This window comes from Trichogramma pretiosum, unplaced genomic scaffold, assembly GCF_000599845.2.
Source record: "Trichogramma pretiosum strain Unisexual culture from Peru unplaced genomic scaffold, Tpre_2.0 scaffold15, whole genome shotgun sequence".
NCBI lineage: Eukaryota > Metazoa > Arthropoda > Insecta > Hymenoptera > Trichogrammatidae > Trichogramma > Trichogramma pretiosum.
Window position 1 is genome coordinate 2,624,486 of NW_019641686.1, and position 14,943 is coordinate 2,639,428.

The 14,943-nt window shown below is 47.8% G+C and overlaps 1 protein-coding gene across 4 annotated transcripts in view; it reads right to left on the minus strand.

The window, feature by feature from the left end:
* Positions 1-398: 398 nt before the first annotated feature.
* The window catches only part of LOC106657388 (protein artichoke-like), a 39,849-nt gene continuing 25,304 nt past the window's right edge, over positions 399-14,943 (minus strand). For 3 of the 4 annotated variants that reach the window (XM_014378900.2, XM_014378898.2, XM_014378901.2), the window contains exons 2-3: positions 3,657-4,113; positions 399-3,229 (exon numbers count right to left, since the gene is read on the minus strand). In XM_014378900.2, coding sequence (XP_014234386.1) covers positions 1,579-3,229; positions 3,657-4,051 — 2,046 coding nt within the window. In that variant the 5' untranslated portion in view covers positions 4,052-4,113 and the 3' untranslated portion in view covers positions 399-1,578. Of the gene's footprint in view, positions 3,230-3,656; positions 4,114-4,755; positions 4,775-14,943 lie in introns of those variants that run through there. The other variant, XM_023461293.1, reaches the window with a different exon arrangement.

Below are 14,943 nucleotides of genomic sequence, written 5' to 3' on the forward strand. Positions count from 1 at the left end.
CAGCTTTGGGGGCGCATCTGCGCGGGCGCCACTCACAAATGTGCCACGGCAAACACTTTGCTCGCGTCCGCGATCATCGAAACTTCGTCGATTAAATTTTCAAACTGCTATTACAGAGAAATTCGAAAACAATCACTGTTGAAGACAACTTTCGGCTGAATGGGAAACTCGCTTATCTACCAGGCATTAATGATATTAGGGTCCGTTCTACGAATCCATTTGATTTTTCATTTGATATTGTTGAAAGAAATTAAATCTCTGCTATTTACTTATCTCTTGTTTAAATTATATAAGTTGACGGCATATTTTCATGACCTCTCAAACAATCTCATTTTGAAATATCACGATTCCTATTTAAAATTAAAAACGACATATTTATGAAAAAAATCACTGACTGATCCAATTTTAAGAGAAAGATATGGCGTTCATTTATTAAATACAGTCTTATACATTTACAGACGTGAGCATAAAGATTAATCACAGTCGATGCAATTGTCTTTTTGTCACCGTGAGCCTATACATGTTACAAAGTAGCTTCATTCGTCATAAATGAATTTTCGTTTTTACATATCTACAAGAATAAATGAAAAAAATTTATTTTTATTTCATCGCTTAACACGCGTACAAACTTTGAAATCAATAAATAATCTAAAGTCGTAACTCTATTCTTTTTGAAATATGACTCGACTGACGTCATTGCGTGTACAATTACAAGGGTTTCTATTATTTCAAGCAATGGAAAATCAATTAATTCTTTAATTAAAGTGTTATACAATCTTTTTCGCTTCAACAAATACTATGTTGCATCATAGTTACTGCATATAAAATGTATTGGCTGTATTGTTTTATTTCAACGCGTTACAGACAAGTTTAAACTAGTTGAATTGTGCTCATACACTTTTACATTATTGCAAAGTTTACAATTCAAATGATATTTTTCACGTAGATATGTTTGAATTGGATAAAGAAATTGTTCACGCATGCATTATGAATTTTCTTGTTAACAAACCATATTGTTTTCATACAATACTAATGATTTCAACGTCTACAAATATTTTTCATCTATAAACTCGATTTTTTGTACAGTTTTATGAAGAAAAACTGTGATGAAAAACAACGTTGACTTTAACAGTTTAATTAATTAAAATGTCAATGAATTTCACAATATTCATTAGTTCTTAGCTTAAGGCATTGGTACAGTTAATATTCAACCATACAAACTAATCTACAAAAATGTTCTTAAAAATAAAATACTTTTATGTGGCTTGTTGAATGCCACTCTATGGCATAAAAGGTATAGTATATACTGCAATATATTATTGTTTTTAACAATTTGTTAAAAATTGGCTCTGCTTTGAATAGATTTTTTGACGTAAAGTATACAATAATCTTTTTTGAGTCGAACATTATTTAACTTATTGTTATTTGTATGGCCATAATTTTAAATTTACTGATGTATTGCGTTGAAAATGACGCAATCTAGACCAGCGGGAGGGTAATAGGAAACGAAGCTTGAAGTTAGAGCTCGACTCGGGAGGGCTTGTCGGGTCCATCCTGAAGAGGCGTGGGCAGGACGTATCATGAGCGCCGACCACCGCACTGGCTCTCGCGTATGTACTTGGCCCAGGTCCTGTTGGGCGTCTGGTCGGCCTTGCGCACGAAGGGCTTGGACTGACCCCCGGCCTTGTTCTGCTCGAGAATGGCGCGATAAGTGACCGGGTCGTAGGCACAGCTGAGGGTCTTGCGCAGCTTGGTCGAGCCGGTGCTGTACTGGGCCGGCTGGCTGCCCACCAGCACGTCCAGGTCGTTCTTCACCTGCACGGCCCAGTCCCACATGTCGACGATCGAGCAGTTGCACACGAAGGGATTGCCAATGAGATTGAGGCTGAGCAGACGCGAGTTGGCCTTGAAGACGCGCGGACTGACGCTGCTCAAATTGTTGTTGGACAGGTCGAGGTGCTCGAGCTGGCGGAGCTTGCGCAGCGGGGCCAGAGCCTCGAGGTCGGCCAGCCGATTGTTGGCCAGGTTGAGATTCGTGAGGTTGCGGGTGCGCAGGAAGAGATTGTCGTTGAGCCGAGCGAAGCCGCAGTGCGAGAGGTCGAGGCTCGAGAGCGCGGCCAGCTGTTTGGGCAGCAGCGAGCCGTCCTCGGGCAGGGTCAGCGGATTCCTGCTGAGCTTGAGCTCGACCACGTTGCTCTCGGTCTGCTCGCCGAAGAGGCGGGCGTTGAGGGGCCCGCGCAGGCCGCAGTCGTCCAGCTCGAGGACCTCGAGGCGCGTCAGGTTGGCGAAGAGGCCGCTCTCGAGGGTGTGCAGGCTGTTGCCGGACATGACCAGCCGGCGCAGCTCCGTCATGAGGGCGAAGGTGTTGTTGCCCACGTGGCCGAGGCTGCAGTACGACATGTCCAGGAACTCGAGCGACCTCAGGGGCTTGAGCAGCCGGACGAACGCGTCGGCCAGCGGATTGTGCGAGATGTCGAGCTCGGCCAGGGTCTCGAGGCTCTCGAAGGCGTCGGGCAGCCGGCGCAGGCTGCAGTTGCTCAGGGAGAGCTTGTGGAGCCGCGGCAGGTGCTGCAGCACGGCCGTGAGGTCGGCCGCGAACATGGGGTTGCCGCTGAGATTGAGCACTCGCAGCTTGCTGGCGTTGCGGAAGGCCTCCTCGGACAGGCGGTCCTGCAGATTGCAGTTGGACAGGTCGAGCGACTGCAGCGAGTGCAGATTGTGGCCCAGGGTCTCGGCCACGTTCAGGTGGTGCAGATCGTTGTCGGCCAGCACCAGCTGGCGCAGGTACAGGTTGCGGCTGAAGGCGTCGCCGGGCAGATTGCGGATGCGCGTCCGCCGGATGTCGAGGTGCTCGAGACGCATCATCGGGGCCAGCACGCCCGACCAGTCGATGCCGCCGAGCATGTTGTCGCCGAGGTCGAGCTCGCGCAGATTCTCGAGTCGCGCGAACGCGTCCGACGCCACGTGGCTGATGTTGCACGAGGCCAGCTTCAGGTACTCGAGATTCGGCAGGTGGTCCAGGGGACCCCGCTCGAGACGACCCAGCGGATTGTGCGACAGGTCGAGCTTGTTCAGGTCCTTGGTGTTGTGGAAGAACTGCTCGTTGAGCCGACGAATGCCGCAGCTGCTCAGGTCCAGGTACATGAGCGGTCGGCTGTTCAGGAAGAATCCGTCGACCTCCGTCAGCGGGTTGTGCTGCAGCTCCAAAGTTATTAATCCTGGACTATCCCTGCAATCAAGCGCGATACTATTTTAGTCTCGAGGCAAATAGAGCGAGCCAAAAAAATTCCTTTCGAGCTTTAACTTTTTATGAACTCCATGCGCGATAGAGCGTGCAAAAAGCTCTTCGCGCCAAAGTAGAGTTACGCGCACGGCTCAATTAATTCAATTTACTTGGATTCTTTTAGCGAATTCATTATTCTCCATTTTCAGGGCGGCGAGTGACGTTGAACGCTGCGTTAAATTAAGCGTAATAATTTTCCCGAAGCCCATTAATTTTTCGCCGACAGTGTCCAATAGACCGGGTAAATTTCGTAGCTCACATACTATAGTAGCCGAGTAAAAGATTGTACGAAAAAGTGAGAGAAAAAAGCTCGATAGCGCACTTTTCTCAAACTTTGAGCGGCTCAAGCAATCGAACAAGGGGGTAAACTTACCGAAACGCGTCTGGATCGACGTATTTGATATTGTTGTAGGAGAAGTCGGCGTCGAGGAGATAGGTGAGTCCGGCGAAAGACTCGTACTTGAGCTCGGTGAGCCGGTTGTGGGCGACTTGGAGCTTGCGCAGCTTGATGTCGGCCGGGAAGGGCTCGATGTGCTCGACGTTGTTGCCGTTCATGTCGAGCACGTAAACGTTCTGGCTCAAGCCGTCGTGCGGAATGGCCGTGAGGTTGCTCTCGGAGCAGTCGGTGACCCAATTGATGCGGAAGTAGTGACAGTGACAGTCGACCGGGCACTCCTGCTCGGCCAGCTCGCCGTTGAAGCCGTGGCTCGCCCCGAGGAGCAGAGCAGTCGCCAAGAGCCAGAGGCCAGCGGACCGCGAGCAAGCCATTTCGCTGCTGCTGCTGCTGCTGATTCTTGCGCACCGTTGCCTTGTGCCGGCAGCTTTTCTATCTGTAAGCATAAATGCGACGAGCTTTCTTACTACGCGTATACCTATAAATATATGCATACAGTCGACTCGTTCATTGAAAACTTAATCGATCGATATTGAGATTGAGGCAGCTGATGTGGACGTTTCGTACTCGTAGACTCGGGGGGGTCTAGAGGTATACTAGGTGCAGTGCGCGGCGGGGCTCGCTCAACCGCAGACGAAGCGGCAAATTGATTCCATTTAACCACGACAAGAAAGATATGCGGGGATGGGAGGACGTATGGGAGGGATCGCTGCTATTCGACTCCGTATATATAGCTCGTATATGGCGCGCCGTGAGGACGGGAAAATTTGAATTAGGATTCCTGATGTCTTCGAGCTGTTGCTGCTGCTTTCGGCAGCTTAACAGATTAAACTTACGGTCTACGTTGGGTATATATAATACCGTCTAGGTAGTTCGATATCGCGATCGGCGTCACTTGGCGTTTTCACCGCTTGTAACGGTTCAATTTTTTCGAGTAAAAGTTCACTCGAAATTGGAAAAATGAAAAAGTCCATTCGAATTGTATCGACGCTTTGACAAAGGGAAACTGTTGTACGGCAACGCCCGACTCTAAAAGAACAAACGATATCTCGACAATGTAAGTACTACTACTACTCACGCTAACACTCTGTGTACCTGCGCGTGCACAAACTGGAAAAATAGCTCGAGATGTCTACCTCTCTCTCTCTCTCGCTCGTTCCGTACACGATGTAGACTAAATTTTCACTTCAACTCGATGCCTGGGCTGTTGAGTTGAAGAGCTCTAATCGATTGTACAAGTTCTCTCTATTCAGTGCCGAGCGTGCGCGCCACTATATATACACACGACTGACGCGAGACTCATCTCTCGCGCCAAATTGATTCCATTTAAAAGGCACAGAGTACAAGCGAAGTTGCTCGACTTTTCTATAATACGTACACGCACTTACTGCAGGCGGACATTGCACTGGAGCTGTGTATGCGCTCGCATGCTCAATGTGTAGCATAGATGCTCTGTGTATGTATAGTTGGGGCGGGGGCGGCGAATTGGTATGTTTGTTATCTCATTGTTTCTTATATTGCGCTTTCGTGGAACCGAAGCGCACTCGACTTTATCGCATTCTGTCGAGCGAAATCTTATTGAAACGCGAAAATACAAGTATTTCCAAGTCGAGTGCATCGTAAAACCTTATTTATCTAGACTCGCTGTGTCTCATTTTGTGCGAGCGCTAGCTGCACTTGTCAAAAATCCTCTCCTCTTCGTATCTAGCTGCTGCCAGTGCTATTGTTGCATCTGATACCTGATTTCAGACTCTAATGTTGCCTGCGTACACGCTCGACGAGCGATAGGAGAACTGGAGCGATGCGCAATCGTAAAATTTTTAGCGCTTGAGTTATAATACGGCTGCGCGCGAGATTTTAATGCTCATCTTTGGATTGTAAAACTTGATACTTAACTCGCGCGTAGCGTAGAGCAAGACATAGCGCAGTTTCTCGAGCACGGATGAAGTATACGAATAATCCATCACTCCATTGCCCTCGTCCCCTGGCCAAGCGCAACGCACCGTGGAGAAAAAGGAATTCCTCGCCAACACGTATAATAAAACCGCATCTCGGGGGCGCAAAACTTGGCTCGGAGAATTGTTTAATTCATCAAGTTGGACGTGGCCACCGAGCACTGCTATAGAACGACTGAAAGAGAACCACGAGGGCAACACAAAAGTAATCAATGGATTTCCATTTCAATTCATATTATATCGACTCGGCGAATGCGCCTGGAGGGACTCTCTCTCTCTCTCTCGGCCCCAGTCATATGCAACCAGAACACTTTTGCGCGCCAATGACTTTTTATTATAATACCCACTCCTCGATATAGGTTTTCTACTTTTCTTCCGATCGACATTGGACGCAGTTCTCAAGCAAAGCTAACTTTCCATAATGTGTGCATTTTCTGAAAATTACGCCCGATAAAGTTAAGGTGAAGAGCTAGCTGTACAATATCAATTATATGAAAAAAAGGAAGAAAGAAAGAAAGTATAAGGAGGGAAAACGACCGAATGGCTTAAATGGATATTTGAATTTCCAATTTGCTCGGGGCCGTACGATCAAAGTAACATTTTCTTGAATGTTCGTCAGCTTTTCTATGGACTTATCGGCGAGTTGCGAGTTTCTTCAAATTTTTCTTTACATACACGCGTTCGTTTTATTTACTTTCTCGAGCGAGCCATTCATTTACGATGCTAGAGTAAAGACGTTTTTTTTGTCGCACGATAAACAAACTGACGAAACTAATAAGATTTTGGAATGCGTTTAACAATCGAAAACAAACAGCTCCGTAAATTATATCAGACTATATCCAATCTTTGTTCCCGCGTATAAAAAGCATTTGTGAACGAAAACAAAAAAAAACGAAAGCTACTGCGGTAGCCACAGAGTAGTGGTGCTTGCTGATTTACAGAACGCGAAAAGACAGAGGAAAAAGGCGGAGGTTTGAAAGTTGCAAGTCTGGTATATATAAAAGCGACGAGAATCTCATCTATTCTCTGACGAGCCGTTCATCCTTTGCTTTTTCTCACTCTCATTCTGCGTTTTCTGTATCTGTCTCCCTGTCTCATTCTGTACCTTTGTCTATATTTAGCCGCGGTTCATTAGAATAATTCCAATCGAAGCAGAGAAAGAATAAAAGGAGGAACGAGAGTGCAGCTGAGCTCGAGGGAGGCAAAACAATGAGTACATATATATACGCACGAGAGTCAGAGTCGTCCTCGATTTGCCATTCTTGACTTTTGTGCTAATTTCATCGGTGGCTACTCCGCGCCGCAGTCGTTCGCATCGAATTGCAAAGAGGTTTGGCACTGTACTTTATATATAAATGCGGGTGCAGCGCCTACACATACACACGCGGACGAAAAGGATCGAAGGAATCATAATGCATGTGTGCAAAGGGGGCTAGTTGACTGGAATAACAAATTTCGGATTGTAAATTGTTCCGAGCGAGCGAGTGACTGCAGCGGCGCGCAGAGAGCTCTGCTAAGGGCCAAAAACAACGTGGCGTACGGTTTAATGCATGCTATAGGGCAGAGACCGCAGCGAGGGAATTTCATTGATTTTGGCCCAAGCAGCAGTCGGAGGAGTGAGAAGTTGGTTAGCGCGAGCGAGTATGAGTGCATATAGATATAAGCGAGGAAGGCAAAGAACGAGAGAGAAGAGATAGCGCGACTGCGTGTATATACAGAGGCAGCAGCTTGTCTTGTAAACTCGGGAAAATCTGGTTTTGACAGCAGCAGCGCGGCTGAACTCGTTAACGCTGCGATGCAAATCCATGCACAATGTTACTTCTCTAATTTCTCCAGACTCCCTGTATATCGCATCCATACACTCGCACCTGCACCCACATACACACACGCACACGCATACATGTACACTCACAGACGCTCGTGTATATTCGCGTTTACCGAGGAGGCGATGCACTGAGGCAACGACAAAAATTCCCCAGCCCACGAACGCGCGAGGCAAAGAACGAGCTACTGCCGCTGCTGCTGCTGCTGCTGCTGCTGCTGCTGCTGCTGCTGCACGATAGATAGAGTCAACGTTTCGCTGATTTGTTTAACAATGAGAACGACGAGCGACGAAAAGCAGGTTACTCGAGGTCGATTTAATGCAGCTATTACCGTACGACTCTGCCGCCTCTGCCTCTGCTGCTGCAGACTGATTGCGAGGGCATTCGAACCAGGTTGTGGTATTTTCGCCTAAAAGACTCGCAGAATATAGAGTAGGCTATTTTTAGAACGCTTGATTCATTTTCTTTTATTTTTTTTTCTCTTTCTCAACAACAGCTAGTGCCATGTCGTGAATTACCGCCTCGATCGACAATTGTCGCGGGCGTACGCAATAATTCGAGAGAAAAATTTGAATCTGATTGCTCGTTTTCATGATTTTCTTTTAGCCTCTTTTTCTTTTCATGCAAATATAAGCTATGTGAAAAAAAAATAATAATAAATGGAATTCTCGCTGGATTATGATTTTAATTAATATTCGCTTGCAAGCAAGTTTAATAAAATGTCGTTTACTAATAATAGTCTGGCTAGCCATCGCGCCGACTCGGTTAAATATATGCTTTTTCAGTCGGTCGGGCTTGCAGAGCTTGCAGCGCAAGACTCGCGCGAGCTTTTCCAATAACCGTAAATAGACTGGCACGCTCGGATTGATAATTCGCGAGCCGATGGAATTACCCCAGCCACGCGTGAAGGTAAAAAAATTTCGTATATCTACACACACGAGAGAAGAGATACCGCATGACTAATAATACGCACAGTATTATAATTCTGAAATCCCGGCAATTGCTCGGCGCAAGTTTCAGCCTTTAGTCGGATTAATCCAGCCCCCGAGCTGTTCCTCCCTAAAGCGCCGCGCTTCCTCCTCGTAGCCAGGATGATTTTTGGCGCCGACACAATGAGCCTGGCTTAGTCTGCATCGAGTACGTAAATGTAACGCTACGCCGAGACTAATCGAATTCCGTCGCGCGTATTCGCATGCATAGAGCACAGTACGCGCGCCTAGGCAACCCGACGCGCGACGCTATCGCCGCACACGTACACAAATATACACGCATGTGCACGACGCAGACAGGTCGGCTCGAGGTGTACGACGCGAGTTTACGGGAGCTTTAACTTTGTCGGTGGCTGCGCGCGACCAGTCTCATCATCGTCGGCGTCTCGCCTTCCATCTTCTGTCTCCTCTTGAATAATACCTTTGGCGAAGTTGCTCAAACACACGGCCACGTGTACTCGCTCTCCATGCACGTCTGTGCGGAGGCGGACATTAAACAAAGAGTCGACTAATTGTCACGGAGCTGCTCTGGGATCGCCGGGCACAATTGCCAAGTGCTTTGAAATGATTTTCCCAAAATCCGAGCTCTTTTAGGCACTTGCTGAATCGGCTGATTCGTAAAGAGACTCGCTGCTGCTCATACTCGTGCTTACGGCTCTGCTGGGGCATCATCATTCGGCATTATATGCGAATTCACGCGGGGATATGGCAAAGCTTCCAGGCTAGCCGCTAAACTGTGCGCGCCTGCGATGCGCCCGGAGCTTTTATTCGGAATTTTCGTAGGAGCTGGCCATAAAGAGAAGCGATTACGGGACTCCAAAGTATGCTTACCCCAGCAACTTGCCAGACAAAGTTTCTCTTATTCCGAGGCTATTTTAACGCTCTCTCATACGACTGGATCACCGGAGCTATATCGAATTGCCAGTCTCGATAAAATTGACTTTTCGATCGTGCGCCCACGGCTCGAGCTTAATTCATGAGATATATGTATGAATGAGAGAGCTCGGTGGGGGTACCGAACTGCCGGCAAATTAATAAGCAACGTGAATCAAGCAGCGGTAATAAAGCACAAAGTGAACAATATCGTTTTAATCGCGCGCAGCGATACGCCTGACTCGGCAATACGCTTCCTGGCGCGCAAGCCCGAGGGCTCGAGCTTGCGAACGACGGTCCGCGCGAGCTCATCCCCTTGCTCGTTCTCGTTCACTCTCGCAGTGTCGCATGCCGGTGACAAACACGCGTTTAAACAATAGGCAGTATTCTATATACGCAGCGGCGTCATAATATAATTTCAAATTCATGCGATAGCTTTGGTGCGCGTATAAGGCAACATCGAGGGTGGTCCCCCGACTCGCTCGGCGTGCGCGAGTCTGTATGCCGTGCCTAATGAAATGCCAGTTTTAGCTAAATGAATCAATCTTACCCTCCGTGTCCAGGTGGAATAAAAGCTTTTCGCGCGTTCAGCCAGCTAGGCCCTCTCGCCGGCTCTCGTTAGCGAAAGTCGAGTCGAAACGGACAAAAATAAATTCAAATACATCGCAGAGCGTCCAGGCGCGTCAGCTGACAGCCAATTGCTGGCGATGACTTTGAGGCTCGCGCCTACAAGCGTGCACTAGTACGCGACTTGTACGTTATATATACGTACGCGTACGCGGGTTCGTCGCTCGTTTGGATTTCTCCTCGTCGCGAGTAAACACGGCCCCGCAACTGCGTATGCACGGCGAGCTGTCAAAGAGCTAACGAATGACGCTCATTCTCTGAACATACACGCATATAAAAGCTTCAAAGAGATCTTTTGCGAGTCGGCCCGCGCCCAAAGTTCTTTTCCGGCGCTCGTGCCGCGCGCGAGATACGTAACGCGCGCGGATTTTCTCGACGGCAGCGATTGAAACGTTAGAGCCTCGTTATGCGCGCGTGTGAGCAGCAGCTTACTCAAAAGTCCCGGAACTTTAAGCTTCTTAACACGGCGCGCGTGCGTATCGGGTTTTGAGTTGTGCGTGCGCGCGACGAGCGAGCTGCGAACTTTTCATCAAACGAATTTATATCGCCTCGTCGGCTTCCAAGCGCGCCTACCCTGTGTTTACGATACATATAAGATCCGATGTTCGTTTACCTATATCTAAAGGGCTTACATATATTATGTGTGTTTATTTTCAAGTTTTGTTCCGTGTGGGGCGTTTGGACTTGGGACGCCTTTTCCAAGTTGACTCCAAGCACTCCGCGGACGATGATAGACGATTGTTAGAGCGTTTCAAGAATGTCAGAGGAAGTTGCGGAATGAACTCGCGTACAAGTTTTATATTTCACGCGCTTTTAAAAAAGAGCAAAGTGTTTTCGCCAGTATCTCAAGTATTCTGTGAGAGAGAGAGAGAGAGAGAGAGACAGAAAACAACTCGTAAAAAATGTCGAGTTGCGAATTGAAGTTTTTTATCTGCCGTGAAATATTTTACGGCGCACCTCGCCGGAGATTCAATGTACGCGGGAATAAAACTTGAGCATTACTTTGAACTTTGATTTGGCCGCGTCTGTGCGTTGTCGTCGCAGCAATTTATTCTTTTTCAAAGGGATGATCGTAGGCGCGATATCGAGTCGAAACGCAAAGTATCGGATATTAATTGCGACTGCACATAGGGTAAGAATAATAACGACGTGGCGCGTTCTCTTGCGACATGTTCGCGATCGCATTGAATTTTTAACGATCGGCTTTTGGCCCCGTGCAACTTGCGTGCGCAGCTCTCGATCTTACGTATCGACGAATTATTTAGAGCAATATCTTGGAGGCAAACTCGCGCACTCTAAGCTCTTCATTAAAAACAGGCCGCCGCAGCTAGTGCAGGAGAGAGGGATCGAGAAAGAGAGCACAGCCTCGAACTTTGCCTCGAACTCGACGAGACGTTGAGTAAGTAATAGCTCGTGCGCCTCGTCCCGACTCGTTTCCTGTGCAGCTACCACCCCCGCACGCCGATGACTGTCATTATACGAAACTTGGCGCTGCGAGCGAGAAGGAGGAACAAAGCCTCGATGGATGAGTCTCGAGCTTTAAGATAAAGCGATTATTAACCGATCAGTATGCAGCAGGAGCCACTGCCGACTAAGGCGCCTCTAGGTGCCGAGTGCATTTTTTGCATCAGCTGCTGCAGCTGTTCGTCGCTGATTCCCCGTGTGGCTCTTCCGCCATGATTAATAAACGCCGCGTGGGGTTTCTTTTAAAATACATTCGCGAGCTGGTGCATAGTTACATGAATATGATTTATACATCAGCTGCGTGCACGTCTTTGCACCCACGAGGAAAATGCGTTTGAAATTCTTAGAGACGTAGACATGGGCGTTTCAAATTAATACGTTACACAATGGATGATCAGGCAGAGCAGGCAAGTAGGTATAATAAAGCGACGAGTCAACGCACGATAAAATGAAAACTCGCTGGCGGTTCGCGGGCGATTAACCTCGTTACGCATTTTGCCCGCCGCTATACGCCTGCACTTAATTTATATTTATATGAACGTTATCTCGCGCACCCGATATTGCTCTTACTTTTTGCGCGCGCATACATTCTTACAACACTTGTACAAACGATGATGTACGAGTGAAGGCCGTCGCGAGACACAGCGCCTGTATTTATGTATGACTCTCGCACACAAGCAGCCCCGCGTAATTTATGCGCTATTTTTCACGGACACCCTGCGTACTTGTGTACTTTCTTATACTCACTTGGCACGGGAGTACGCGAGAACTGCAGAGATAAAAACTGCGATAAAGATTTGCGGATCACTGCTTATGAATTAATTATGTAGCAGCTTAGAGCATATTATATAGTCTCGGGCTTGAGGGAGGAACGAGGTGCGGACTCGGGAGAACCGAGCTCACACCCGTCTTATCGCTTGGAAATGAAAAACTCCGCTCCGGCAGTACTTTTGCCACCACTAAAGTCACCGCCACTGACATTGCGCCCGGCTATACGTACTGGCTATACGTGTAGCCGAACGGGGGCGGTGATTCATCGTCGAAACTTTGGACAGTCATAACCGTTTATAATGCAATATCAAATCATAAAAATTCTATGCCAGGCAACGCTCGCTCTATCCGCCGCACTTGCTCTCGCCGACGCTTTAAAAAAAATTAACTATCCTATACTCGTTTATATAGGTGCAGCCGGGACGAGTTAAATGTTAATGTTTTTCCGAGTAGTAATCAAATTAATTACGACGTCGCGAGTCTGGCGAAAGGGACCGCTCGAATATTAATAAATGTATAGACGACGACGAGGTATAACAATAATAGCAGACGCGCTGCGCTCGGCTACGATCGCGGTGGCAACGACCACGACGGCGCACGAGCGTCTCGCGAGCCGATTATTATACCTGCGATGGCAATTGGAGCTGAAATCGGAAGCTCGCTCGCCTGTTCTCGTCGCTTTGGTTTTATTAGCCAATTATACGGAATTAGCCACGATTAAAGGAGCAGGAAAGTTTAAAAGCTGCGCGTGCTTGTGCCCTGACTCGCGCGCTATACAGCTATATATGAGTAAGAGAAGGATCGGAGGGAGGTCCGCTCCATGTGCCGTACGGCCGATACTAAATACGATCCACGTGCAGCCAAAGGGGTAAATTAATCGACGATTTTATTTCCTGCTGCAGCGAGCAATGCTTAATTCAACTGGCCGATTTTTACATGCCAGCAGGCGCTGCGTGCAGCCCCGACAGAGAGAAAGACTCTCGAGAGCGTAATTCCGTTTTCCGGCTCAGCGGCTCAAGCGGCTCGTGTGCCGGATCCAGTCGAGCAAAGAAAAGCAGCGCAGCGGCTCTATGCTGCACACGTTGTGCGTGCAACAGCTCGCCGCCTTGCCTCTTGTAAAATTTCATCGTTCGCAAAACAAATGTATATTCGAAAGAGCAGAGAGGCAAATAGCAAGTGGGGTGCGCGTTGCAGGTGATGTAGCAGGTGGCCTCTAATCGAACGAGCTGAAAGCTAGAGAGAGAGAGAGAGAAAGCTCACGGAAGAGATTCAAGAGCAGGAGCAGCAGCGAGAGGGCAAATGTTTTTCGATTGTCTGCCGCATAGGGGCTGGCTAACCACTTTTTTATCGGATGAGTTTCCCCTATATCACATATATTTTCTTTTCCCATCAGGCCCGCAAGCTCGACCTTTCGTATACACCCTCGCACACGCGAGCAGCACTCTCTCCACTCCATACGTGCCGTTATTTTTGTTTCATTAATAAAATTGCTATCGAAATAGAGACTCCGAGAATGGGATTACAAGTTGAAAGAAAATGTAAATAATAGCTTCCTTGCCGAGCGTTCAGACGCAGCGCGCAGTTAAGGTATAGAAAGCTCGGGAGACGCGTGCGTTCGCTGGCGGATGAAGAAATAGTTTGGCACGGCTCGAGAGAGCACAAAATAAGCCATCAATCGTCATGGCAACAATCGTGCACCGAATCTCTCCTCTCTTTTTCTCTGCGGCTCTTATACTGTCTCCACGAGCCGATGACGTACATGTTAACGAGATTCCTCGGTTCGGATGGGCGCGCACGCGGTACTTAGTTGATTTCACGTCGACGCGGTTACGCACCGAAGCTCGACTCTCGAGCCTACATACTGTATAGTCGATCGCTGAAATATACCATGTATGCTACTACACATGCACACCGATACGTATACGATGTACGCTATAAGAGCGCAGCGCCACTCATCGACGACGGAGCTTTGATGTTCGTCCCAAACGCCAAAGTCTCTTCTCCCCCGCGCGCGACTCTGTTTGCAGGAGGCGAGTTCCCTCGAGCGTGCTTGGCTATAGGAAAAAAAGAGGAAGGAGTATACGGAAGAATTGGCGCGCGACGGCAAAGTTTTGCAGCTTCCACACCGTCAACCTATGGTGTCGTCGTCGTCGTCGTCGTCGTCGTCGTTGTTGCAGCACAGCCTTGTACGAAGAGGCAAAATGACAAGAGAGAAAAGAGAAAGAGAGAAAAACAAGCAAGAATGCGCCTTGGCTCCGGCAACGGCGAAAGTGAGCAAAAAAGAAGAAGCGGCAAAAACTGACAAAACTCTCGCGCAGTGGGTGGCTTAAGCAAGCGCCTCTCCGATCCCTGCACGCCTTTGCTCCTATATATAAAACAGAAAGTGAATGCAGGAGCAATTTTTAGGATTGTCCTTGCAGCTGGCAAGTAGCGGTGTTATAATGCCACTGATCTCGAAGAAACTCGAGCTTCCGCAAGCGGTGTCTTTTTATTTTCAAGTGCTCAAACTTTGCCTATATAACCCACTGTTATTGAACATTTCGCATATGTACGTATATCTGGATCTGGCTAAGCTTCAATGGCGCGATTCTTTTACAAGTGCCGCTCGCGTGCACGACATGAGTTTTAATAAAATTTCATCATAGAATATGTTTTTATATTCCACTTGAAATTTCGTCGCACTTACTCGTCAGCAGCATAAAGTCGAGGCGGTGATCCGTATTGTTTTTTTTTTTTTTTGATAGTCTATTTGGATCGCGCTCTA